The 23,398-nt window shown below is 43.0% G+C and overlaps 3 protein-coding genes across 3 annotated transcripts; 2 read left to right on the forward strand and 1 right to left on the reverse strand.

Moving 5' to 3' along the window:
* Positions 1-5,326: 5,326 nt before the first annotated feature.
* LOC112342037 lies at positions 5,327-5,871 on the reverse strand. The gene is made up of 2 exons (XM_024663187.1): positions 5,607-5,871; positions 5,327-5,558 (listed from the first exon to the last, which is right to left on the reverse strand). The coding sequence occupies exons 1-2, from the start codon at positions 5,853-5,855 to the stop codon at positions 5,406-5,408; spliced, it is 402 nt and encodes a 133-aa protein (XP_024518955.1). The 5' UTR covers positions 5,856-5,871; the 3' UTR covers positions 5,327-5,405.
* Positions 5,872-9,344: 3,473 nt separating this feature from the next.
* On the forward strand, positions 9,345-10,984 carry LOC9661338 (flavonoid 3'-monooxygenase). Its single transcript, XM_002962568.2, has 2 exons — positions 9,345-10,231; positions 10,278-10,984. Exons 1-2 carry the CDS (start codon positions 9,392-9,394, stop codon positions 10,905-10,907), a joined length of 1,470 nt encoding a protein of 489 aa, XP_002962614.1. The 5' UTR covers positions 9,345-9,391; the 3' UTR covers positions 10,908-10,984.
* Positions 10,985-15,227: 4,243 nt separating this feature from the next.
* Positions 15,228-15,820, forward strand: LOC112342024. The gene is made up of 2 exons (XM_024663168.1): positions 15,228-15,497; positions 15,546-15,820. The coding sequence occupies exons 1-2, from the start codon at positions 15,228-15,230 to the stop codon at positions 15,696-15,698; spliced, it is 423 nt and encodes a 140-aa protein (XP_024518936.1). The 3' UTR covers positions 15,699-15,820.
* Positions 15,821-23,398: the final 7,578 nt, after the last annotated feature.

Below are 23,398 nucleotides of genomic sequence, written 5' to 3' on the forward strand. Positions count from 1 at the left end.
GCCGAAATAAAAAATAAAATAAAAAATTACAGATGAGAAGAAGAGAAACTTTTTTTCGTGACCTCAATGCGGGAGTCAATCTCCCTGAAAAATTCAACGTAAGTTTTCTCTTTCATTTTCGTTGTTTTTTTTCGTGCTAGCTGAAAATGCTGGTCTAGCCAAGAATTGTCAACGGGCATACGTAGATCAGTGTTCAGCTACTTCTGGTTCTTTTCTTTCGTAAAACGCAGCGAGGTTTTTCATTTATGTTGGGGGTGTACATGAGTGAAGCCTTGCACGTCCCTTCCATACAGGTCTCTGTCTAGTTTGGATAGAACCTTCTTTTGTCTTGAAAGCTGGCAGGAGTGTCGTAAGTAGGCTATGCTTGCCGGCAACTGCAATCCCAATCATCCCATAGAGCATACTGATTTGGTTATCGCCACTGAGGAGGCCAAAAGGTGCAAGCATCTGGTTGACAACCGAAGTACAGCATCTTCCTGTAGAGGTGAGAGCTTCCTGGATGCGGTCAAGCGTCTCGATGCCAAGCCTGAGCTCCTGGATCTCGATACAGAGTTTTTTAATTCTCACGTTACAAAAATAGCATGGCTAAATCCTTGTTAAATGCTGCCAGGGAGCCTTGCAATTCTCGCAACGCAACTTTCACTATAATACATGGTGATTCGTTTTGCTTCTAGGCCTGGTCCCCAAGCGGACTTAGGCAATACTACAGACTCTGCATTGACACTTCTTTTTGGAAACAAGCGGTACATGGAATGTCTATATTCTGGTTGTGTTTCAGAATTTGTACAACATTGATCCGGAAAGTATTCAATTTTTATGTATGGTTTTCACGGGAGTAAGTCACTTAAAGGATTGTTGTAGAATATTCCGGGAGTAAGTCACTTTTGGATGCATAAAGGATTGCTGTAGCAATGGAGTGGAGGCGATTGCCAGGGAGATGATGGAAGCCATGGCCAAGAATTATAAGGGCGATTTTATAATTTGAACTAAGTGGGCTCTTGAGCTACACAGCAAAGGCTTTGCCAGTGCCATATGAAGGTAGTGTGGCGACTCATGGGAAATTTTTCCCTCGGGATGCAAAAGGTGTGAGGGCTTTGATCGTCCGAGGATAACGACGAAGCCATGGAAGTGAGGGCAGAAAGGGTATGTTATGCGGCTGCTATGGCATTTTTGTTTCCACTTTTTAATTTTTTTTCTCTTTTAGGTGTCTGAGGATGGCCAAGTGCTAGAAGCTGTAAGACATTTCTGGTCACCAGCAAACATTGTGTGTCTGGCAAGAACACGACAGAGCTGAAGCGATGATCGATGATTCCATCAAGAGAGGCGAGATTCTTTTGTGCTAAAATGCTATTACTCTCTAGAAAACGTCTAAAACATATTCTCCTTCTACCATATTGGTAAGAGAAGTTCTTCGAAAATTCCAGCAGCAGCAACTCAAAGTGGGATTTAACATTTGAATATGGATAATATCACCGCAGTGTGGATCATTGTCTCTGCGGGGGCATCTTCTTCCATTGCCTTCTAATCCTCTTGCCGCGCCCTAAACTTTGAATCAGTGCCTTGGCGGCACACTGACGTGGCAGCAATGAATGCATCCTCTTCAGAAATCGAGCATATCCCCTTCCCTTCCCGCCTAAATTCGCCCTAGTCGTGCCCAAGTATCTTTGGTATATTCTCCGCATCTTTAACTTCACGGCCAGCAGAACACCGAGGGAGAAGAAGATCTCTGCCTAGGGTTTTACAGATCGATCGATAGATTTCTAGGCGCTTGGCAGCATTGAGAAATCATCCACAAGGTACATTCTTTCTTCCCTTGCTTGGTCGCCATCGCCATAGTTCACCGGGATTGTCTAGATCTGCGGCAGAATCCAGCGTGGGATTGATCGCTCAGGCTCTCTAGGCCGGGATTTCTTGGACTGGATGCCGGATTATCACGGATTCACCTCTTTTGCAATAGCATCGATGCATGAGCGCGTGGAAGCGACTGTTCCAGCGGTGCTGTTGGCGTGATCGTCGTATTGGAGAGCGTGGTTCTCATCCACCAGCTGAGAATCCGGGCAGGCAGGGTAGATCGAGCTCCCACGGCTCCAGAAAATTGGTAAGCTATCTTCTAACTTATAGATCGACGTGCATAACTCATGAAGCTCCTCTTGCAGGAAGGACGAGCTTCCACTATCTCGCCGCCAAATCCACAGCCAACTGTGACTAGTTCTAGCAGAGGAAAGCATTGGTACGTTCTTCTTTTAAACTGGGAACTGACAAGTTTCTATCCAGTTCTTAGTTCCAGACGCTAGACTTCGAATGCAATGAAAGAGAGAAGAGAGAATCTGGACATTCTCAAGCCCGAGATCATTGACATGGTTGTCAAGAAGATGAAGCATAACACATATCTCTCGCTCGAGTTCTTTACGCTGGCCATGAGAATCTCCAGCTTCCGGCACGACGTGGTGATGGTCATGATCCTTGGAGTCGATGGCAACTATTTCATGGCGATCACAGACATGCCCCGTGGAAACGATCTCTACGTGAAGACGAAGTATGACAGGAAGCTGCGGCCTTCACCTCGTCCCAGACAGCAAAAAGTCCCCGAAGCAGGCTTGGATAGGTTCAGCATGGTAGCAGTCCAACACCAGCTCGGGAGGAAGACTTACACAGCCGACGAGCAGGAAGGCAACTACGTGGATCTGATAATGAGTCACAAGCAGTACAGGCAGGAGCTCCATCTTCACAGAGGGAAGAAGCAGTGGAACGTCCGTGCAGTCAGGGACAAGTTTCTGGTCTACGAGACACTTCCTCCCGCGAGTGACACTGGTGATGATCCTCTGGTGCTTTGCGGTCGCGACAAGATCGCCATTGTTCAGCCATTGTCAGTAACAGTGAACAACCAGGCGAAGAATGTCTCGTGGAACTCGTTGGGCTTGCAGGAATGCAAAGAAGAAAGGGAGAACTATATGGTGCCGAGCAGTAAGGAGGGTCAGCCGGGTTTAGTTCCAGGCAAAGGAGCTCTAGTCTTCCACAAGACTGTGAAGAAAGGAGGAGGGAGCTGGAGCTCCAAGACGGTTGCGAAGCTGGATAACAGGCTCAAGACTGGGATAACGCACCCCTACCAGCTCTGCGTGGTTCTCAAGAAGCTCAACGATGCCTCTCTCTCCCTCAAAATCTTTACGTGGGCCAAGACAATGCAGCACGACCTGGTGATGATCATGATCCTGCACAACTATCTCATGGTGATCACAAAACTGCCCCGTGACGACGATCTCTACGTGAAGACGAAGCATGGTAGGAAGCTCGGGCCACCACCTTGTCCGAGACTAAGTCGAGAGCAGGAATTCGCAGACCACCAAGCAGGCTTCAGTGTGGCAGCACTCCACCACCAGCTCGGGAAGAAGACCTACACAGCCGAAGAGCAGGAAAGCAACTGCGTGGATCCAATCCTGAGTCACAAGGAATACGGGCGGAAGCTCCACCTTCATAGTGGGAAGGAGCAGTGGAACATCCATGCAGTCGAGGACAAGTTTCTGGACTACGAGACAGTGAGCGACACCGATGATGATCCTCCAGGGGTTTGCAGTCGCACCAAGTTCGTCAGTGGTCAGCCTTTGTCAGTAACAGTGGACAACCGGGCGACGAAGGTCTCCTCGTCATGGAACTCGTTTCCAGTGTGGAGCTTGCGAGAAGGAACAGAAGAAACGGGGAACTATATGGTGCTGAGCAGTAAGGTGGTGCTACCAGGTTTACTCCCAGGCAAAGGAGCTCTAGTCTCCGATGCTTTGTGCGAGATTTTGAAGGAAGGAGGAGGGAGCTGGAGGTCCGAGATAGTTGAGAAGCTGGACAGGCTCAAGCGCGGGAAAACGCACCCCCACCAGGTCTGCGTTGCTCTCAAGAAGATGAAACACGATGCATCTCTCAAGCTCTTTACGTGGGCCAAGACGATCCCTGGCTCTAAGCACGACTTGGTAAACTACTGCACGATGATCATGATCTTGGGAGATGACGGCAACTATCTCATGCCGGAGGCACTCTTCATTGATCTCCAGGAGCTCGGGCTTTGCATTGACACGTTTGCAGTGAACAACATGATCCCCTGCTACACAAGAGTGAACCGGATCCAGGAAGCTGTCGACCTCTACAGAAAGATACCATACTTTTCAGACAATTGCATCCCCGGCCTCCTCGTCGACTGGTGCAGCACTGGTCTCCAGGGAAACAATAAGGTGGCAGTTCCAGACAGCGGCACGCTAGTCTTGAATGCTTTCTATGAGGCAATGGAAGAGGGAGGAGGGAGCTGGGACTTTGAGACGGCTGAAAATCTAGACAGACTTAAGCGTGGGATCAACATGATTCTCAAGAAGATCCAGCACGATGCATCTCTTGCGCTCGAGCTCTTTATCCTGGCCAAGACGATCCCTGGTTTCCAGCATGACCTGGCCAACTACTCAACGATGATCATGATCCTGGGAAACGCTGGTAACTATCTCACGGCCAAGGCACTCTTCACTGAGATTCAGGAGCTCGGGCTTTGCATCGACATGGTTGCAGCCAACAACATAATCCGCTGCTACACAAGCGTGATCCAGGATGCTCTTGACCTCCAAATTGGGAAACTCTGTGGTACCATCGGGATTGCGGTTGCTGGCAAGCATGGGAGCTTCGTGGTATTTTTCGACAGTCTCGTAACGGAGATTTCATCAGATCAAATTGGCCAACTATATCTAGAAGAGAAGGACAGGGAATACCGGAAGGTGACTGTGATTCGTGACGAGCCACAACTACAAATCGGCATTGCTGGGTCCGTAAGTGACGCTCGCTGCATCATAATGGTACTGAAGATTGAGATGTCAAGTCAGGCTCAGCATGGAGTCACCATGACTTGTGAGGCAGCTGCAAATTTCGTCTTCCAGCGCTGCGTGGCTGATGAGCACTGTACGAGATCAAGCTTTTTCATTTTTGACAACAAGAAACTCTTCGCTGTTAAGAGAGACAACACGCGCCAGTACCAGCTCTTGCAATTGGACGCAGTGGAACAGCCGTTTTTGACTATCGGTTCTGGTGGCCCGCATGCCGAAGGTATTCTGCGAGATCCACGGCCAGGTGTGGTTGGATTTTGTTTCCTTGAGATTGGATTAAGCTGCTTTTGAATTCTGCAGGGCAAGCTCACGGGAAGAAAGCCACTCTGGGCCAAATCACTAATCTTGGGCTCGATGCCCTCGCAGAAGCATGCGACAATGATCCACATTGCGGCGGAGACAAATATTATGCGTATTCAAATGTTAAATCCCACTTTGATGAGCTGCTGCTGAAATTTTCGAAGAAGAACTTCTCTTACCAATATGCGAGAAGAAAGAGACCAAGAGGTAAACTAAACATGGCTTTGTTTTAGACATTTTCTAAGGAGTAATAGCATTTTAGCACAAAAGAATGTGGCCTCTCTTAATGGCATCGTCGATCATCGCCTCAGCTCTGTCGTAGTGTTCTTGCCAGACACACAATGTTTGCCAATCAACATCCGGTGACCAGAAATTTCTTACAGCTTCTAGCACTTGGCCATCCTCAGACACCTAAAAGAGAAAAAAATTAAAAAGTGGAAAACAAAAGCCATAGCATACCCTTTCCGCCCTCACGTCCATGGCTTCGTCGTTATCCTCGTCAACAATAAAGACGATCAAAGCCCTCACACCTTTTGCATCCCGAGGGAAAAATTTCCCATGAGTCGCCACACTACCTTCATATGGCACTGGCAAATCCTTTGCTGTGTAGCTCAAGAGGTAGTACTCTCGCCCACTTAGTTCATCAATCATGGCCACCTTCCCAAGTATAAAATCGCCCTTATAATTCTTGGCCATGGCTTCCATCATCTGCCTGGCAATCGCCTCCATCGCGACCTCGACCTAAAACAATGCCTGGACAGCAATCCTTTATTTGGAGGGCTGCATCCAAAAGTGACTTACTCCCGGAATATTCTACAGCAGTCCTTTATTTGGAGGGTACTTTGAGCTGAGATGCTGCATCTTCATTAAAATAAAATCATCAAAACAGCTTATTATAATCCGTTGGTCTCATGTTTTCTTGGTGGGTGTTGCAAGACCAACAGTTAATGAATGAATGAAAACAGTGCTGGCTATGTTTCAGAATTTGTCCAACATTGAATCCGGTTTTCAAGAAGCTCAAATAAGCCACCAACTCACACTTTCGGTGTCTTTGCCTACGTTCCAGCGCCTGGATACAAGGGCATAGGAGTGGACTTTAACTCCGCCCGAGTTTAAGGTACACACTCTCCGCTTGTTTGCCAAAAGAAGTGTCAATGCATAGTATTGCTTAAGTCCCATCAGAGACCAGGCCAAGAAGCAAAGCGAATCACCGTGTATTATAGCGTTGTGAGCATTGCAAGGCTCCCCGGCAGCATCTAACAAGGATTTAGCCATGCCATTTCTGTAACCTGAGAATTAAACGTCATTACAGACTTTCGGGACAATTGCGTCTCCAGCCTCCCATCGACTGGTGAAACGCTAGTCTTTAGGAAACAGTAAGGTGGCAGTTCCAGCAGAGGCACGCCAGTCTTAAACGCTTTTCTAAGGCGATGGAATGGGACTCCGAGACGGCTGAAGTCTGGACAGACTTAAGTGTTGGATCAACATGGTTCTCAAGAGACTCGAGCACAATGCATCTCTTGGGCTAGTGAAGGTTTCAACTCCGTTCCCCGAGTCCAAGGTACACACTCTAAGATCTCGTTGTCTTTTCATAGCAGTTTGCAGACGAATTTCTATCCGGGACTGCAAGTTCATCGCCCTGCTTACAAGCATACAGCAAGGGAAAGCGGTGGAATCCAAGTATCTCATGTATGTCAAAGTAAGTCGCTCGAAAAGCTTATAAGAAGAGCGTAAGACTTTTTATGCATAGGTGAAAGTGTTCCCGGTGGAAGACGGTTCCAAGTAGGATACATCGATGTTGATGGTGGGGTTGTGACGAGGATTTGATAGCTGAGAGCAGTGGTACGATGCAAATGTCTCAATTCCAGGCTGCGATAAAGAAATCTTTTTTCGCTTTCATTTATTTTTCGTGCTGCTGTGGGGATACATACGATCAGTGCAGCTTTCCAGGTCTTTCTGGTTCTGTTCTATTCGCGTAGCACGCTGCGATTTTTTTATAATGTACCTCTTACGAGCAGCGGAGCATTCATTCCAGGTGCTAAGCTTGTGGCGGAATGTACACGAGTGAAGCCTTGCACGTCCCTTCCTTACAGGTCTCTGTCTAGTTTGGATAGAAACCTCTTTCCTTCTTTTGTTAAGTGTAGTTCTTCCATTCCATCTGAAGACCCTCTGAAGTTACATGACTACCGGCTGCTTGGAAAACCTTGATGAAGCTTATGAGCACGAAAGAGTCGCTTCACAATGCCATGGTCCTCGTAATGAGGATCGACAAAGACATCGCAATTTCGAGGTTGTGGAAACTTTATTTTTCTGGTTACTGAATTCGTTAGCGATGTGCTGGCCACAAAGTTTCCTCGCCTTATAATAGATCACTTCGATTTATTGTGGATCTATTAAGTGAAGCATTGGTAGCTTGCCCTTCCGAGCAAACTATGTAAGCTGCACAGCTCCTGCTTGGTCTTTCAGCTCCTCGGGTGTGTTAAAATGATGGCCATGGGATCAGCACCGACATTCATGGATTCACAGAGAAGGGGTGCTGTGGAGGCAATCAGCGCAAGAGGACTCGGAGCTGTGGTGAGATGCTGATCATGTAAATAGATCTTCTTGCTGAGCAGTGTTGAGTGTGATTTCCTTTCCCTGGACTTTTCTTTGTTTTTCTTTAGGGAGGCCGGAGAAATCGTTTTCATCAAGACTAACCACCTTGATTGTCTGGTTGATTATATGGAAGCGCGAACTACTCCCAGCGCATTTATGTCACAAAAGAAGGTTTTTTTTGTTTCTGCGTGACATAAAACTTTCTCTGTTTCACCAGCTTCATGTGAGAGAGATAATATCGCGCAGTACGATGGAGTTTTTTTGCATTTTTGTCGAGGTGCGTTTTGGCTTAGAGGGAGTTACGCAAGGTTTACGCTTAACCGGTATCCTCGTCGACTGGAGTGATGGAGGGAGCATTCGTGATGGTTTTGCTGCAAAACGTTCCTTGGGGTAATCCCGACTCCAAGGTCACACTTAAGATTTCGCGTTCCCTTACGTCCATAGCAGTTTGCATATGGTCTTCTGGATCTCATTGTTCTCCGGGACTCAAGCTCATTGGCCGGCTTAGGAGAATAAAGCGGTGGAATGCAAGAATCTCACGTATGTCTCACTCGAAGCTTTCCTGGCACTGGCCAGCTATGTATATTCCGCCACAAGCTGGACATGAATGCTGCAAACTTTCAGTCGCTGCTCGTCATAAGTACGTTAAACAACAAATTCGCGCCAGGAAAGAAAAAAGAACCAAACATATCTGTGTACACTGATCGTATGCATGCCTGTTGACAATTCCAGGTTGCGGGTAGCATTTGCAGCTAGCACGAACAAAAAAATGAAGACGATAAGAAAGAACTCACGTTGACAGTTCCTCCGTGATCGATTACCTCACCATCAACGTTGATGTATCTTCCTTGGAACACTCTTCCACCGGGAACGCTTGCACCTATATATGCATCAAAGATCAAACAAAGCCTTTATACAGGTCTCCGTCTCTTCTCGATAGAACTTATCTTCTTTTATACATGCAGATTTTCCATTCCATCTGAAGACCCAAGAGCACTTGATGGAGTTGCTGAAGATGAAAGATACGAGAGTCGCTTGACATGCCATTGTCCTCGTAATGGTGCTGGGTAGTGGAAACTTTGATCCACTGCCAATGATGATTCCCCACCAATGTGTTGCTTGCCTTCGATTGGAACAAAGTTGGCAAGCTAAAGGTCTTCTTTGTCCCAGTCTTAACCTTTTGTGTTATTCCAGGTGGAGGATTTTAGAAAATTGTAATACACTGGAAAAAAATTTGTCACCCAGAAATGTTAGGCAATCTTTGTATAGTGTAATGTTTGTATGATTTAAATATTGTTCATTTCAATGAATGCTTTTTCCAAGTGATGATGTTGTCACTTTAGACGAATGCTCCAATTGCCATGTGCTGAAGGCTGGATGCATATATCTAGAGCCTGGAACGAGTCCAATTTGTCCCCTATTCGTCAAAAATTGTGAACCACCACCAAAATTCAAAGTCTGGATGAGCACTTTCCACTGCCAATAAATGTTGATGACAAGTCTTCCTTTGGAGGATGCCGTGAAGATTTGTTGAGGCACAGATCTGATCTTTCTTATGTTCAGAAAGTCCACTTAGAACAACGTGGCGGAGAAAAAAACCACGCACTGCAAAATAAAGGTTGGACAATTTTTGCTTTCATAGGCTACCGATGTATATCCTCTTTGTGGCGTTAATTCTCTTCTTGGTTCTCTCATGGAGTTACAAATCTCACAAAAACGTCCCCCCAGGCCCATGGGGACTGCCTCTGATCGGCCATCTTCATTTATTGGCAGGAACACTCCCACATAAGGGATTACAATATATCTCCAAAAAGTATGGCCCCGTTGTATTCTTGAGGCTGGGAATGATGCCCACCGTGGTTATCTCTAGCCAGGAGCTTGTCAAGGAAGTCTTTACAACACACGACGTGAATTTTGGTTCCAGGCCATACATGGTTTTAGGCGAGCATTTCAGCTACAACTATTCGGGACTTGGGACTTGTCCATATGGGAAGCACTGGAGAGACTCTCGCAAGCTGTGTACTATAGAGCTTTTCACAGCCAAGTGCATAGATTCCTTCGCGTGGATGAGAAAGGAGGAGCTCTCTCATGCCTTGCGAGTGATTCTCGGCGGCAGCAAGCCAGTGAAGATGAGGGCGTTACTATCCAATTTTGCTTTCAACAATATGTCCAGGATTTTGATGAGCAAGAGGTATTTTGGTGACGACGAAGTAGACAGAGATGCTGTAGAGTTTAAGGAGATGCTGAGCTCTGTTGTTGACCTGGTGATGAATCCCTGTGTTAGCAACTTGGTGCCTTGGTACTTGAGATGGCTAGACTGGCAGATCCCTCGCTACAAGCGAATCCATGCCAAGCAAGACAACTTCTTACAAAAGATAATTGACGAGCACAAGGAGACAACACGGGAATGCAAGGACTTCCTTGATATCATGCTCGAGTTCTACGGAACAAATGTCCAGGGGGAAACACACATAAAGGCAAATCTTTTGGTAAGAGTTCTTCTATACTTTGTGATTGCCATAAATTTCATTCCAGGAGATGCTTGTCGCTGGAACCGATACTTCTGCCACCACAAGCGAGTGGCTCATGGCCTCGGTGATGCACAATCCTCGGGTTTTGATCAAGCTCCAGCAGGAGCTTGACAGAGTCGTAGGCGGCAACCGGATGGTCCAAGAATCCGACCTCCCAAAGCTCGACTATCTCCAGCTTGTCCTCAAGGAGACATTTAGGTGCTATCCTCCAGGAGTGCTACTTTTCCCACGCATGTCTACCCAGGACGTCACAGTTGCCGGCTATCACGTTCCAAAAGGGACCACTCTCCTGGTGAATGCTTGGGCCGTGCACATGGACCCGGAAGTGTGGGAGAATCCCACACAATTCCAGCCGGAGCGCTTCTTGGGGAGCTCCATCGATGTCAAAGGCCAAAACTTTGAGCTGCTCCCATTTGGAGCCGGGCGGAGAAAGTGTCCGGGAATGTCCCTGGGATTGCGAACAGTGGAGCTGCTCGTGGCAAATCTAATTCACGGCTTTGACTGGAACTTTGTACCGGGGACGACACCGTCCATGGAAGAGGTTTTCAATAGTGCTTGCTACCTCAAGACTCCACTGCAAGCCATGGCCACTCCAAGGTTACGTATGGACATCTACAAGAACATGATCATGTAAATGTAAAACGTGGATATATTTCTATTTTAAAATGTTTACTTAGGAGCTTTTGAATATGACTACCGCATTAAAGATGATGCTCTAGGAATCAGCATAAAAGACACATTTGACAATTGAACTCCAAGCAGTTGGGATCTCTGAGTTGTGTGGTGGATTGGTCCATAAAGATTAAAGCCCATTCTTTGGTTGGCCACCTTAATTTGAATGATGCCCAAGGAGGTATTTACCATACACAGCATAAAATTTGGTTTGAAGCAACCATTTCAACTATAATTGGGGCTTAAAACTTCTTCATATGTAAAGTACTGGAAAGACACTCGTAAGTTGTTTTCCATAGAGCCAACCAAGTGCATCAATTCATTTGTGTAGACGAGGTATATAGTATGGATAATAGAGACTGATTATTTGATATATTATGTAGCTCTTTCTTAGGCATGTTTTACATTCACCAAGTCCTATACCATGTTAATTGCTATATCTAAAATATACTTGAATATTTTGGGATAAATCTTGTATATATAATGTTTATAAATTATAAACTTTTCTAAACACTTTTTAATTTAATAGTTGATATGTAAAAAGACTAGTAAAGATCCCAGCTTTGCTGGGAAAAATATATGTTGGAGTGAATAATGTATTTGTTTACTTCAAGTTAAAATAAAAAATTAAAAAGATGTGGAAAAATATAATACCACATAACTTACTATGTATTATATGTTTCTATAAATTTAAATGATACCTCACTAAAGTTTAAAAGTTTTATTTCTAATTTAAAATTATAAAATACTTTCTTGTTTTAATCACTTATATGCCTCTCTTGTTGGAATCGTCAATCATCGCTTCAACTCTGTCGCGGTGTTCTTACCAGACACACCATGTTTGCCAATCAACATCCGGTGACCAGAAATTTCTTAAAGCTTCTAGCACTTGGCCATCTGAAGGAGAAAGAAGGAGAAAAAAATTAAAAGTGACAAAAAAAACTTTCTCAGTCCTCGTTATCCTGTCTAAAACAAAACCATATTTAGTCTACCTCTTGGTCTCTTTGAATATTTCAGCAGCAGCACATCAAAGTGGGATTCTGATTTTGTCGCATGCTTCTGCGAGGTCCAAGATTAGTGATTTGGCCCAGAGTGGCTTCTTCCCGTGAGCTTGCCCTGCAGAATTCAAAAGCAGCTTAATCCAATCAGTGAAAGTGAAACCTTTTTCGTGACCTTAATGCGATGTCCTGGGAGTAGTGGCAAAACATTGCGCTTGTACTACCTGAACAAAAAATTCCAGGAAAAGAGCACAGCTCGTTCTAGGAGAAGATCTACTCATATGATCGAGTTCATAAGCCACAAATTCCTCTTGCGCTGATTGTCCCTCGGAATCCAAGAAAGACGGATCTCGAGCTCCAGCGCCATCGAGCAATACGTGTCCATTCCCGCCTATTCACAAGTATCTCTGGTATATTCTTCGCATCTCTTCACGTCGCATGTAAGATCTCTCTCGAGGCGTTGTCTTTCTTCCCCCCTAGGTCTCCATCGCCACAGCTGGCATGATCGTCCGTGGCAGAATCCATCGCGAAGGAGAAATATTTGGATCGCCAGGGCCGGGATTTTCTTGGATCGGCTGCTGGATTATTACGGCTTCACCTCTCTTGCGATAGTGTCGATGCGTGAGCGCGTCAAGTGGATTTTCCAGCGCTGCTGTTGGCGTGATCTTCGTACTGGTGAACTTGGTTCTCATCTATCAGCTGAGAATCCGGATCGAGCTCCGGCAGCTCCAGCAAATTGGTAAGATGCCTTCTAACTTACGTATGAAGCAGGAACAAGCCGAGCTTCCACTATCTCGCCCCCGAATTCACAGCCACTGCAAATAGTTCTAGCGGTAGGAAGCCCTCAAATCAATCCACTACTGGTAAGCTAAAAAATTTCTTCTTACAATAAAATGATGACAAGTTTCTATTCTTTTTGTCTAGTTCAAGTCTTCGATGCAATGAAAAAGAGGAGCTCGGGCTTTGCATCGACATGGTTGCAGTCAACAACATAATCCGGTGCTATAGAAGCGTGATCCAGGATGCTCTTGACCTCCAAATTGGGAAACTCTGTGGTACCATCGGGATTCTGGTTGCTGGCAAGCATGGGAGCTTCGTGGAATTTTTCGACAGTCTCATAACGAAGATTTTACCAGATCCAATTGGCCAAATATATCTAGAAGAGAAGGACAGGGATTCGTGACGAGCCACAACTATAAATCGGCATTGCTGGGTCCGTAAGTGATGCTCGCTCCATCATAAGGGTACTGAAGATTGAGATCTCAAGTCAAGCTCCACCATGACTTGTGAGGCAACTGCAAATTTCGTCTTCCAGCACTGCACGAGATCACGCTTTTTCATTTTTAATCACAAAAAACTCTCCGCTGTTAGGAGAGACGAGTACTAGCTCTTGCAATTGGACGCAGTGGAACAGCCACACTTGACTATCTGTTAAGGTGGCCCGCATGCCGAAGATTTTGTGTGATTGGATTAAGCTGCTTTTGAATTCTGCAGGGCAAGCTCACGGGAAGAAGCCACTCTGAGCCAAATCACTAATCTTGGACCTCGCAGAAGCATGCGACAAAATCAGAATCCCACTTTGATGAGGTAACTTAATATGGTTTTGTTTTAGAGCTGTGCAGCTTACATAGTTTGCTCGGAAGGGCAAGCTACCAATGCTTCACTTAATAGATCCACAATAAATTGAAGTGATCTATTATAAGGCGAGCAAACTTTGTGGCCAGCACATGGCTAACGAATTCAGTAACCAGAAAATAAAGTTTCCACTACCTCGAAATTGCGGTGTCTTTGTCGATCCTCATTACGAGGACCATGGCATTGTGAAGCGACTCTTTCGTGCTCATAAGTTTCATCAAGGTTTTCCAAGCAGCCGGTAGTCATGTCACTTCAGAGGGGTCTTCAGATGGAATGGAAGAACTACACTTAACAAAAGAAGGAAAGAAGTTTCTATCCAAAATAGACAGAGACCTATAAGGAAGGGACGTGCAAGGCTTCACTCGTGTACATTCCGCGACAAGCTTAGCACCTGGACATGAATGCTCAACTGCTCGTAAGAGGTACATTATAAAAAAATCGCAGCGTGCTACGCGAATAGAACAGAACCAGAAAGACCTGGAAAGCTGCACTGATCGTATGTATCCCCACAGCAGCACGAAAAATAAATGAAAGCGAAAAAAGATTTCTTTATCGCAGCCTGGAATTGAGACATTTGCATCGTACCACTGCTCTCAGCTATCAAATCCTCGTCACAACCCCACCATCGACATCGATGTGTCCTACTACTGGGAACGCTTTCACCTATGCATAAAAAGTGTTACGCTCTTCTTGTAAGCTTTTCGAGCGACTTACTTTGACATACGTGAGATACTTGGATTCCACCGCTTTCCCTTGCTGTATGCTTGTAAGCAGGGTGATGAGCTTGCAGTCCCGGATAGAAATTCGTCTGCAAACTGCTATGAAAAGACAACGAGATCTTAGAGTGTGTACCTTGGACTCGGGGAACGGAGTTGAAGCCTTCACTAGCCCAAGAGATGCATTGTGCTCGAGCTTCTTGAGAACCATGTTGATCCAACGCTTAAGTCTGTCCAGATTTCAGCCGTCTCAGAGTCTCATTCCCTCTGCTGCAACTGCCACCTCACTGTTTCCTAAAGAGTAGCGTTTCACCAGTCGATGGGAGGCTGGAGACGCAATTGCCTGGAAAGTCTGTAATGACTTTAATTCTCAAGTTACAGAAATGGCATGGCTAAATCCTTGTTAGATGCTGCCGGGGAGCCTTGCAATGCTCACAACGCTATAATACACGGTGATTCGCTTTGCTTCTTGGCCTGGTCTCTGATGGGACTTAAGCAATACTATGCATTGACACTTCTTTTGGCAAACAAGCGGAGAGTGTGTACCTTAAACTCGGGCGGAGTTAAAGTCCACTCCTATGTCCTTGTATCCAGGCGCTGGAACGTAGGCAAAGACACCGAAAGTGTAGCTCTGGAGTTAGTGGCTTATTTGAGCTTCTTGAAAACCGGATTCAATGTTGGACAAATTCTGAAACATAGCAGCACTGTTTTCATTCATTCATTCATTAATTGTTTATAGGGTCTTGCAGCGCCCACCAAGAAAACATGCGACCAACGGATTATAGTAAGCTGTTTTGATGATTTTATTTTAATGAAGATGCAACCCTCCAAATAAAGGACTGCTGTAGAATATTCCGGGAGTAAGTCACTTTTGGATGCAAGCCCTCCAAATAAAGGATTGCTGTCCAGGCATTGTTTTAGGTCGAGGTCGCGATGGAGGCGATTGCCAGGCAGATGATGGAAGCCATGGTCAAGAATTATAAGGGCGATTTTATAATTGGGAAGGTGGCCATGATTGATGAACTAAGTGGGCGAGAGTACTACCTCTTGAGCTACACAGCAAAGGATTTGCCAGTGCCATATGAAGGTAGTGTGGCGACTCATGGGAAATTTTTCCCTCGGGATGCAAAAGGTGTGAGGGCTTTGATCGTCTTTATTGTTGACGAGGATAACGACGAAGCCATGGACGTGAGGGCGGAAAGGGTATGCTATGGCTTTTGTTTTCCACTTTTTAATTTTTTTCTCTTTTAGGTGTCTGAGGATGGCCAAGTGCTAGAAGCTGTAAGAAATTTCTGGTCACCGGATGTTGATTGGCAAACATTGTGTGTCTGGCAAGAACACTACGACAGAGCTGAAGCGATGATCGATGATTCCATCAAGAGAGGCGAGATTCTTTTGTGCTAAAATTCTATTACTCCTTAGAAAATGTCTAAAACAAAGCCATGTTTAGTTTACCTCTCGGTCTCTTTCTTCTCGCATATTGGTAAGAGAAGTTCTTCTTCGCAAATTTCAGCAACAGCTCATCAAAGTGGGATTTAACATTTGAATATGCATAATATTTGTCTCCGCCGCAATGTGGATCATTGTCGCATGCTTCTGCGAGGGCATCGAGCCCAAGATTAGTGATTTGGCCCAGAGTGGCTTTCTTCCCGTGAGCTTGCCCTGCAGAATTCAAAAGCAGCTTAATCCAATCTCAAGGAAACAAAATCCAACCACACCTGGCCGTGGATCTCGCAGAATACCTTCGGCATGCGGGCCACCAGAACCGATAGTCAAAAACGGCTGTTCCACTGCGTCCAATTGCAAGAGCTGGTACTGGCGCGTGTTGTCTCTCTTAACAGCGAAGAGTTTCTTGTTGTCAAAAATGAAAAAGCTTGATCTCGTACAGTGCTCATCAGCCACGCAGCGCTGGAAGACGAAATTTGCAGCTGCCTCACAAGTCATGGTGACTCCATGCTGAGCCTGACTTGACATCTCAATCTTCAGTACCATTATGATGCAGCGAGCATCACTTACGGACCCAGCAATGCCGATTTGTAGTTGTGGCTCGTCACGAATCACAGTCACTTTCTGGTATTCCCTGTCCTTCTCTTCTAGATATAGTTGGCCAATTTGATCTGATGCAATCTTCGTTACGAGACTGTCGAAAAATACCACGAAGCTCCCATGCTTGCCAGCAACCGCAATCCCGATGGTACCACAGAGTTTCCCAATTTGGAGGTCAAGAGCATCCTGGATCACGCTTGTGTAGCAGCGGATTATGTTGTTGGCTGCAACCATGTCGATGCAAAGCCCGAGCTCCTGAATCTCAGTGAAGAGTGCCTTGGCCATGAGATAGTTACCAGCGTTTCCCAGGATCATGATCATCGTTGAGTAGTTGGCCAGGTCATGCTGGAAACCAGGGATCGTCTTGGCCAGGATAATGTGTCTGGGACGAGGTGACGGCCGCAGCTTCCTGTCATACTTCGTCTTCACGTAGAGATCGTTTCCACGGGGCATGTCTGTGATCGCCATGAAATAGTTGCCATCGACTCCAAGGATCATGACCATCACCACGTCGTGCCGGAAGCTGGAGATTCTCATGGCCAGCGTAAAGAACTCGAGCGAGAGATATGTGTTATGCTTCATCTTCTTGACAACCATGTCAATGATCTCGGGCTTGAGAATGTCCAGATTCTCTCTTCTCTCTTTCATTGCATTCGAAGTCTAGCGTCTGGAACTAAGAACTGGATAGAAACTTGTCAGTTCCCAGTTTAAAAGAAGAACGTACCAATGCTTTCCTCTGCTAGAACTAGTCACAGTTGGCTGTGGATTTGGCGGCGAGATAGTGGAAGCTCGTCCTTCCTGCAAGAGGAGCTTCATGAGTTATGCACGTCGATCTATAAGTTAGAAGATAGCTTACCAATTTTCTGGAGCCGTGGGAGCTCGATCTACCCTGCCTGCCCGGATTCTCAGCTGGTGGATGAGAACCACGCTCTCCAATACGACGATCACGCCAACAGCACCGCTGGAACAGTCGCTTCCACGCGCTCATGCATCGATGCTATTGCAAAAGAGGTGAAGCCGTGATAATCCGGCATCCAGTCCAAGAAATCCCGGCCTAGAGAGCCTGAGCGATCAATCCCGCACTGGATTCTGCCGCAGATCTAGACAATCCCAGTGAGCTATGGCGATTGGCGACCTAGCAAGGGAAGAAAGAATGTACCTTGTGGATGATTTCTCAATGCTGCCGAGCGCCTAGAAATCCATCGATCGATCTGTAAAACCCTAGGCAGAGATCTTCTTCTCCTTCGGTGTTCTGCTGGCCGTGAAGTTAAAGATGCGGAGAATATACCAAAGATACTTGGGCACGACTAGGGCGAATTTAGGCGGGAAGGGAAGGGGATATGCTCGATTTCTGAAGAGGATGCATTCATTGCTGCCACGTCAGCGTGCCGCCAAGGCACTGATTCAAAGTTTAGGGCGCTGCAAGAGGATTAGAAGGCAATGGAAGAAGATGCCCCCGCAGAAGCATGTGACAATGATCCACACTGCGGTGGAGCCAGATATTTATCCATATTCAAATGTTAAATCCCACTTTGAGTTGCTGCTGCTGAAATTTTCGAAGAACTTCTCTTACCAATATGGTAGAAGGAGACCAAGAGGTAAACTAAACATGGTTTTGTTTTAGACGTTTTCTAAAGAGTAATAGCGTTTTAGCACAAAAGAATCTCGCCTCTCTTGATGGAATCATCTATCATCGCTTCAGCTCTATCGTGGTGTTCTTGCCAGACACACAATGTTTGCCAATCAACATCCGGTGACCAGAAATGTCTTACAGCTTCTAGCACTTGGCCATCCTCAGACACCTAAAGGAGAAAAAAATTAAAAAGTGGAAAAAAAATTTCCATAACATACCCTTTCCGCTCTCACTTCCATGGCTTCGTCGTTATCCTCGTCAACAATAAAGACGATCACAGCCCTCACACCTTTTGCATCCCGAGGGAAAAATTTCCCATGAGTCGCCACACTACCTTCATATGGCACTAGATCCTTTGCTGTGTACTAACTTAGTTCATCAATCATGGCCACCTTCCCAATTATAAAATCACAGCAATCCTTTATTTGGAGGGCTGCATCCAAAAGTGACTTACTTCCGGAATATTCTACAGCAATCTACTGTGGTTATACTCGAGTTAAAATCCGCTCCTATATCCTCGTATCCTCTGGAACGTCACGCGTTCTACCGCCGAAAGCGTAGCTCTGAGTTGGCAGCTTATTTTAGCTTCTTGAAAACCACTTACATAAAAATTGAATACTTTCCGGATCAATGTTGTACAAATTCTGAAACACAACCAGAATATAGACATTCCATGTACCCCGTGTCAGTAGTTTTTGTCCTTGTTGTAACAGCCGTGGTGACATCAACCGCTTGTTTGCCAAAAGAAGTGTCAATGCAGAGTCTGTAGTATTGCCTAAGTCCGCTCAGGGACCAGGCCTAGAAGCAAAACGAATCACCATGTATTATAGCGAAAGTTGCGTTGCAAGAATTGCAAGGCTCCCTGGCAGCATTTAACAAGGATTTAGCCATGCTATTTCTGTAACGTGAGAATTAAAAGTCGTTACAGAGTTTCCAGACAATTGCATCTCTCATCGATTGGTGAAACGCTAGTCTCTGGTACTCTTCATCGAGATCCAGGAGCTCAGGCTTGGCATCGAGACGCTTGACCGCATCCAGGAAGCTCTCACCTCTACAGGAAGATGCTGTACTTTGGTTGTCAACCAGATGCTCGCACCTTTTGGCCTCCTCAGCGGCGATAACCAAATCAGTATGCTCTGTGGCATGATTGGGATTGCAGTTGCCGGCAAGCATAGCCTACTTACGACACTCCTGCCAGCTTTCAAGACAAAAGAAGGTTCTATCCAAACTAGACAGAGACCTGTATGGAAGGGACGTGCAAGGCTTCACTCATGTACACCCCCAACATAAATGAAAAACCTCGCTGCGTTTTACGAAAGAAAAGAACCAGAAGTAGCTGAACACTGATCTACGTATGCCCGTCGACAATTCTTGGCTACAGCAGCATTTTCAGCTGGCACGAAAAAAAACAACGAAAATGAAAGAGAAAACTTACGTTGAAGTTTATAAAGAGCTTTCTTTATTGCGGCCTGGAATCGAGACATTTGCATCACACCACTGCTATCAGCTATCAACCTATCCTTCTTGGAAGGGGATATGCTCGATGGTGTTGGGAGAGCCGGCTGGGATTTTGATAGGTAGGCCAAGGATTGAGCATATGTGCTCCATCATGTAAGTAGATCTTCTCTTTATGGTTTTTCAGGGAGATTGATCGTTGTCATACAAGCTGCCACTACTCCCGCATTGAGGTCACGAAAAAAAGTTTCTCTTCTTCTCATCTGTAATTTTTTATTTTATTTTTTATTTCGGCGACCCAAATCCGTGTTATTTGCGTTGTCGAGGAGAAAACGATTGCAGAGAGGTTAGTGGTTGCAATAACTTTAGTTATCGTTTTTATCTAAAGCAATATCCCAGGAGACAAGATTCGTCGGAAACAAAAGGCATCTCTCAGGTGTTGCTTGTTTTGTTGGAATGCGACCATTCTTAATGCTCAGGTTCTGGGAAATGGCATGGCTAAATCTTTGTTAATAGATGCTGCCCGGTGCCTTGCAATGCTAAATGCAACTTTCGCTATGATACTTGGTAACTCGTTTTGCTTCTCTCTCCTTTCGCATTGTCTTATGTTCAATAGCAGTTTGCAGACGGATTTCTAGATCTCATTGGTAATTCGTTCTGCTTCTAGAATTTCTCTTACCAGTATGCCAGAAGAAAGTGACCAAGAGGTAAACTAAACATGATTTTTTATTCGCTAGATAGCTGAAGGAGCTACTAGTGAATAAACATAAAGAGAGGACAATCTAGACAATGTAGCATTTCATGATGAGATTGTCAATCAACGCTTCAACTCTGTCTTGGTGTTCTTGCCAATCAACATCTGGTGACCAAAAATTTCTTAAAGCTTCCAACACTCCACCATCCTCAGACACTTCAGAAAAAACAAGTGGAGAAAAAATGCCAGATTTAAATTGCAAAAAAATAAAAAATAAAAATTACAGACAAGAAGAAAACAAAACAAGTGAAAGAGTTTTTTTCATTATTTTGCTTTATTGTTATGTTTTCTTTAGCTCTTGTTTTTTCACCTGTTTTTATATTTGGGAATTCTATCCACATTATTTGTTCTTCTTCAATCTGGGTTACATCTTGTAATACTCCATCTGCTCCATTTACTAATCCATCTTTTGTTGCTATATTTTGTGTTATTTCAATTGCCATTTTCTTTTTCAAATGTAATATTTTATGTAGTCCTTGTGTTTTTCTTGTGTCATCTGGCAGCGTGAAATATGTAGGACAGGAATTTCCATGTTTGTCTTGTGCTTCTATAATTATATCTTTACCTTGTATGTGTTGTATTACTTTTTCATTATGTTGTCTTACTTGTTCATTAGTTGCAAATATAGAATAATATTCTGTGTTTTATATATATCTGTGGTGACTTGTTTATTTATATATTCTAGCTCTTTATCTGTTTGTTCTCCTATTTTTATTTTATTTAAAGCTTTTATAAAGATTATATCATCTTTTGCCTCATTATTTCAGTAAGTTCATATATTTTAAAATTATTTTTCCATAGGTGGTGTATGGAGACATCATTTTCAGGCCTATATGTTTTTGTTGAATAAATTGGTGCTTCAAATGCAGGATTTAATTGATAGAAATCACCTGTAAATATACAATCCATCCCACCAAAGTCTATTCCATATGTTGTTTTGAAGCTTTCACATCTTCTATTTATATCTTGTAGCATTTCTATACTACCATTGATATTTCATCTATTACTAAATATTTTATTGTTGAAAACTTTCTTTTATATTTATCTAATGTGTCATTTGTTAATATTATTTGACGTTGTTTTGATGCTTCTGGTCGAAATGCAAAAGCTGAATGTATTGTTGAACCATTTATATTACAAGCTGCTTTTCCTGTAGGTGCTGTTATTAATATTGTTTGTCCTGGTTCATTATTTATATCTTGGTTTGTTTTATAATATCGTTTGAGTGTTTCTATAAGTGTATTTAAAAGCATTGATTTTCTAGTTCCTACTCCTCCTTTAGGTTGTTTTATTTTTTTCAATATGAATTCATCATGTATTATTCTTTGCTATTTATTAAGAGTTCTTAATAATTGGTGATATTTACTAGTTTCCATAAGATATTCATCTTGTATTATAATTGTTGTATTTGTTAAAATTTTATCTTTTATATTTAAATTTAAGTTTTTATTAATTTTCATTTTGAATAAATCTTTCCCTATATCAAATTCATCTGTTTGGTTTGTGTTTATTTCTTGTATATACTGTGCTTGTTTTTTTAATATTTTATTTGCTTCTTGTTCTGGATTCTCCCAATCAAATTCACTCTCATTTGTTACTTTTTTATATATGTATTGATGTTGTTTTTCATTTATTTGTTTCATATTTGCTTCATATGCATTCATATATGTTGTGTACATTTCTTTAAGATCTTCTTCTTTTCTAAATTTTTTATGTAAGATTAATCTTTCAAATGCCCACTTTTCTGGATCTTTTTCTTTACTAAAGTTTATATATCTAATTATATTGTTTTTTTTATGTTTTCATGTTGTTACTTCTTTTTCAATTATATATTCAGTTGTTATCTCTGCTAATGTTAAATCTTCTAATTCTTCTGGTCTTTGCATGTATTTTTCAATTAGTCCAGGTATTGCTATGTCTGTTTTGTTTTCTTGCATTTTTGCAAGGTCTTATTTCGTTTTTAAACATTTTGTTCGTTGTTCTTATGGTTTAGTATCAATGAACTTTACAGTTCTAGACATATGATGAAATGGGATTGACAATATTAAAAAAAGTGCTTGTTGAATTGGCATTTCCCTACCACGTATGAAGCTATTTCCTAATAACTGAACTCTATTAAATGCATCTATTCCTTCTTCTTGATAATGTCTTTGTTATTTCTGTTTCAATACATGCAATGTATGATAAACAATATGATGCTGCTGCATATAGATTAAGAATAATTTGTATATCTACATTTGATTGCCATAGATTTGATAATTTGGTATTAAAAGTATTTATGTTTATGTCTTTTGGTTTTCGTTTATAAATTTTTTTTGTATTTGTTATTGTTGATCTTATTGTAGCTTTATATTGCTCATATGTTATTCCTATTATTTTTAAATATTCATCAAACTCTAAATCTTTTAGATCTATAGTTTTATCTTCTAGTACTGTTTTTATTTTTTTGTAAATTATTGTATATGAATCCTTTTCATGTTTTGTAATGTCTTTTATAGGCTTTAAGATTTCTATTTGTGGCATTGGAGGAATTGGGTAATTAAATCTACAATTTATATTTTTATATTTTTTACATGTTTTTCTATGTTTATGAGTTTGAACATCTTTTATATTGTACATATATTTTCATTAGAATATTCTTTTATTTGTTCTAATGTTTGTGGTGGATTTTATAACCATATTAGTGCATGTTCATGTGGTGTACCACATTGTTGAAATTGTGTTACAAATACATAGTCTTTTACTTTCCTTCCAAATATGTGATAATTGGACATTAATAATTTTCTAAATGCTGATGTTTTATGTGCATAATATTGTATTGTGGTGATTGGATCAGCTCTTAGTATTTTATATATTTTCTCTTTTTCATTTAAATTTTCTATCTCTTCTTTTTGTAATATATCTGTATTTAAATATTTTAAAGCATTTATTAATGGTTCCCAATGTCTTTCTGAACAACTAAGAGTTAAGAATAGTGTTGGTGGTCCTAATTGTCTTATCATGGCAAATGCATCTTTTTTTAGTGCTTCTAAATTATCTGGTGATGTTCTTAGATTTTTTAAATCTCTAAAACCTATGTTTGACTTTAATATTTTATCCATATTTCCATTTATAAGCACATCGTTTGATGTGATTTTTTCTTCCTTCATAAGTAAATTTTCTTAATCTAAAACCTGCATTTTGATTGACAAATTTGATTTCAGTTTTTACTGCTAC

The sequence above is a fragment of the Selaginella moellendorffii genome, unplaced genomic scaffold (genome assembly GCF_000143415.4).
Source record: "Selaginella moellendorffii unplaced genomic scaffold, v1.0 SELMOscaffold_2, whole genome shotgun sequence".
Taxonomy (NCBI): domain Eukaryota; kingdom Viridiplantae; phylum Streptophyta; class Lycopodiopsida; order Selaginellales; family Selaginellaceae; genus Selaginella; species Selaginella moellendorffii.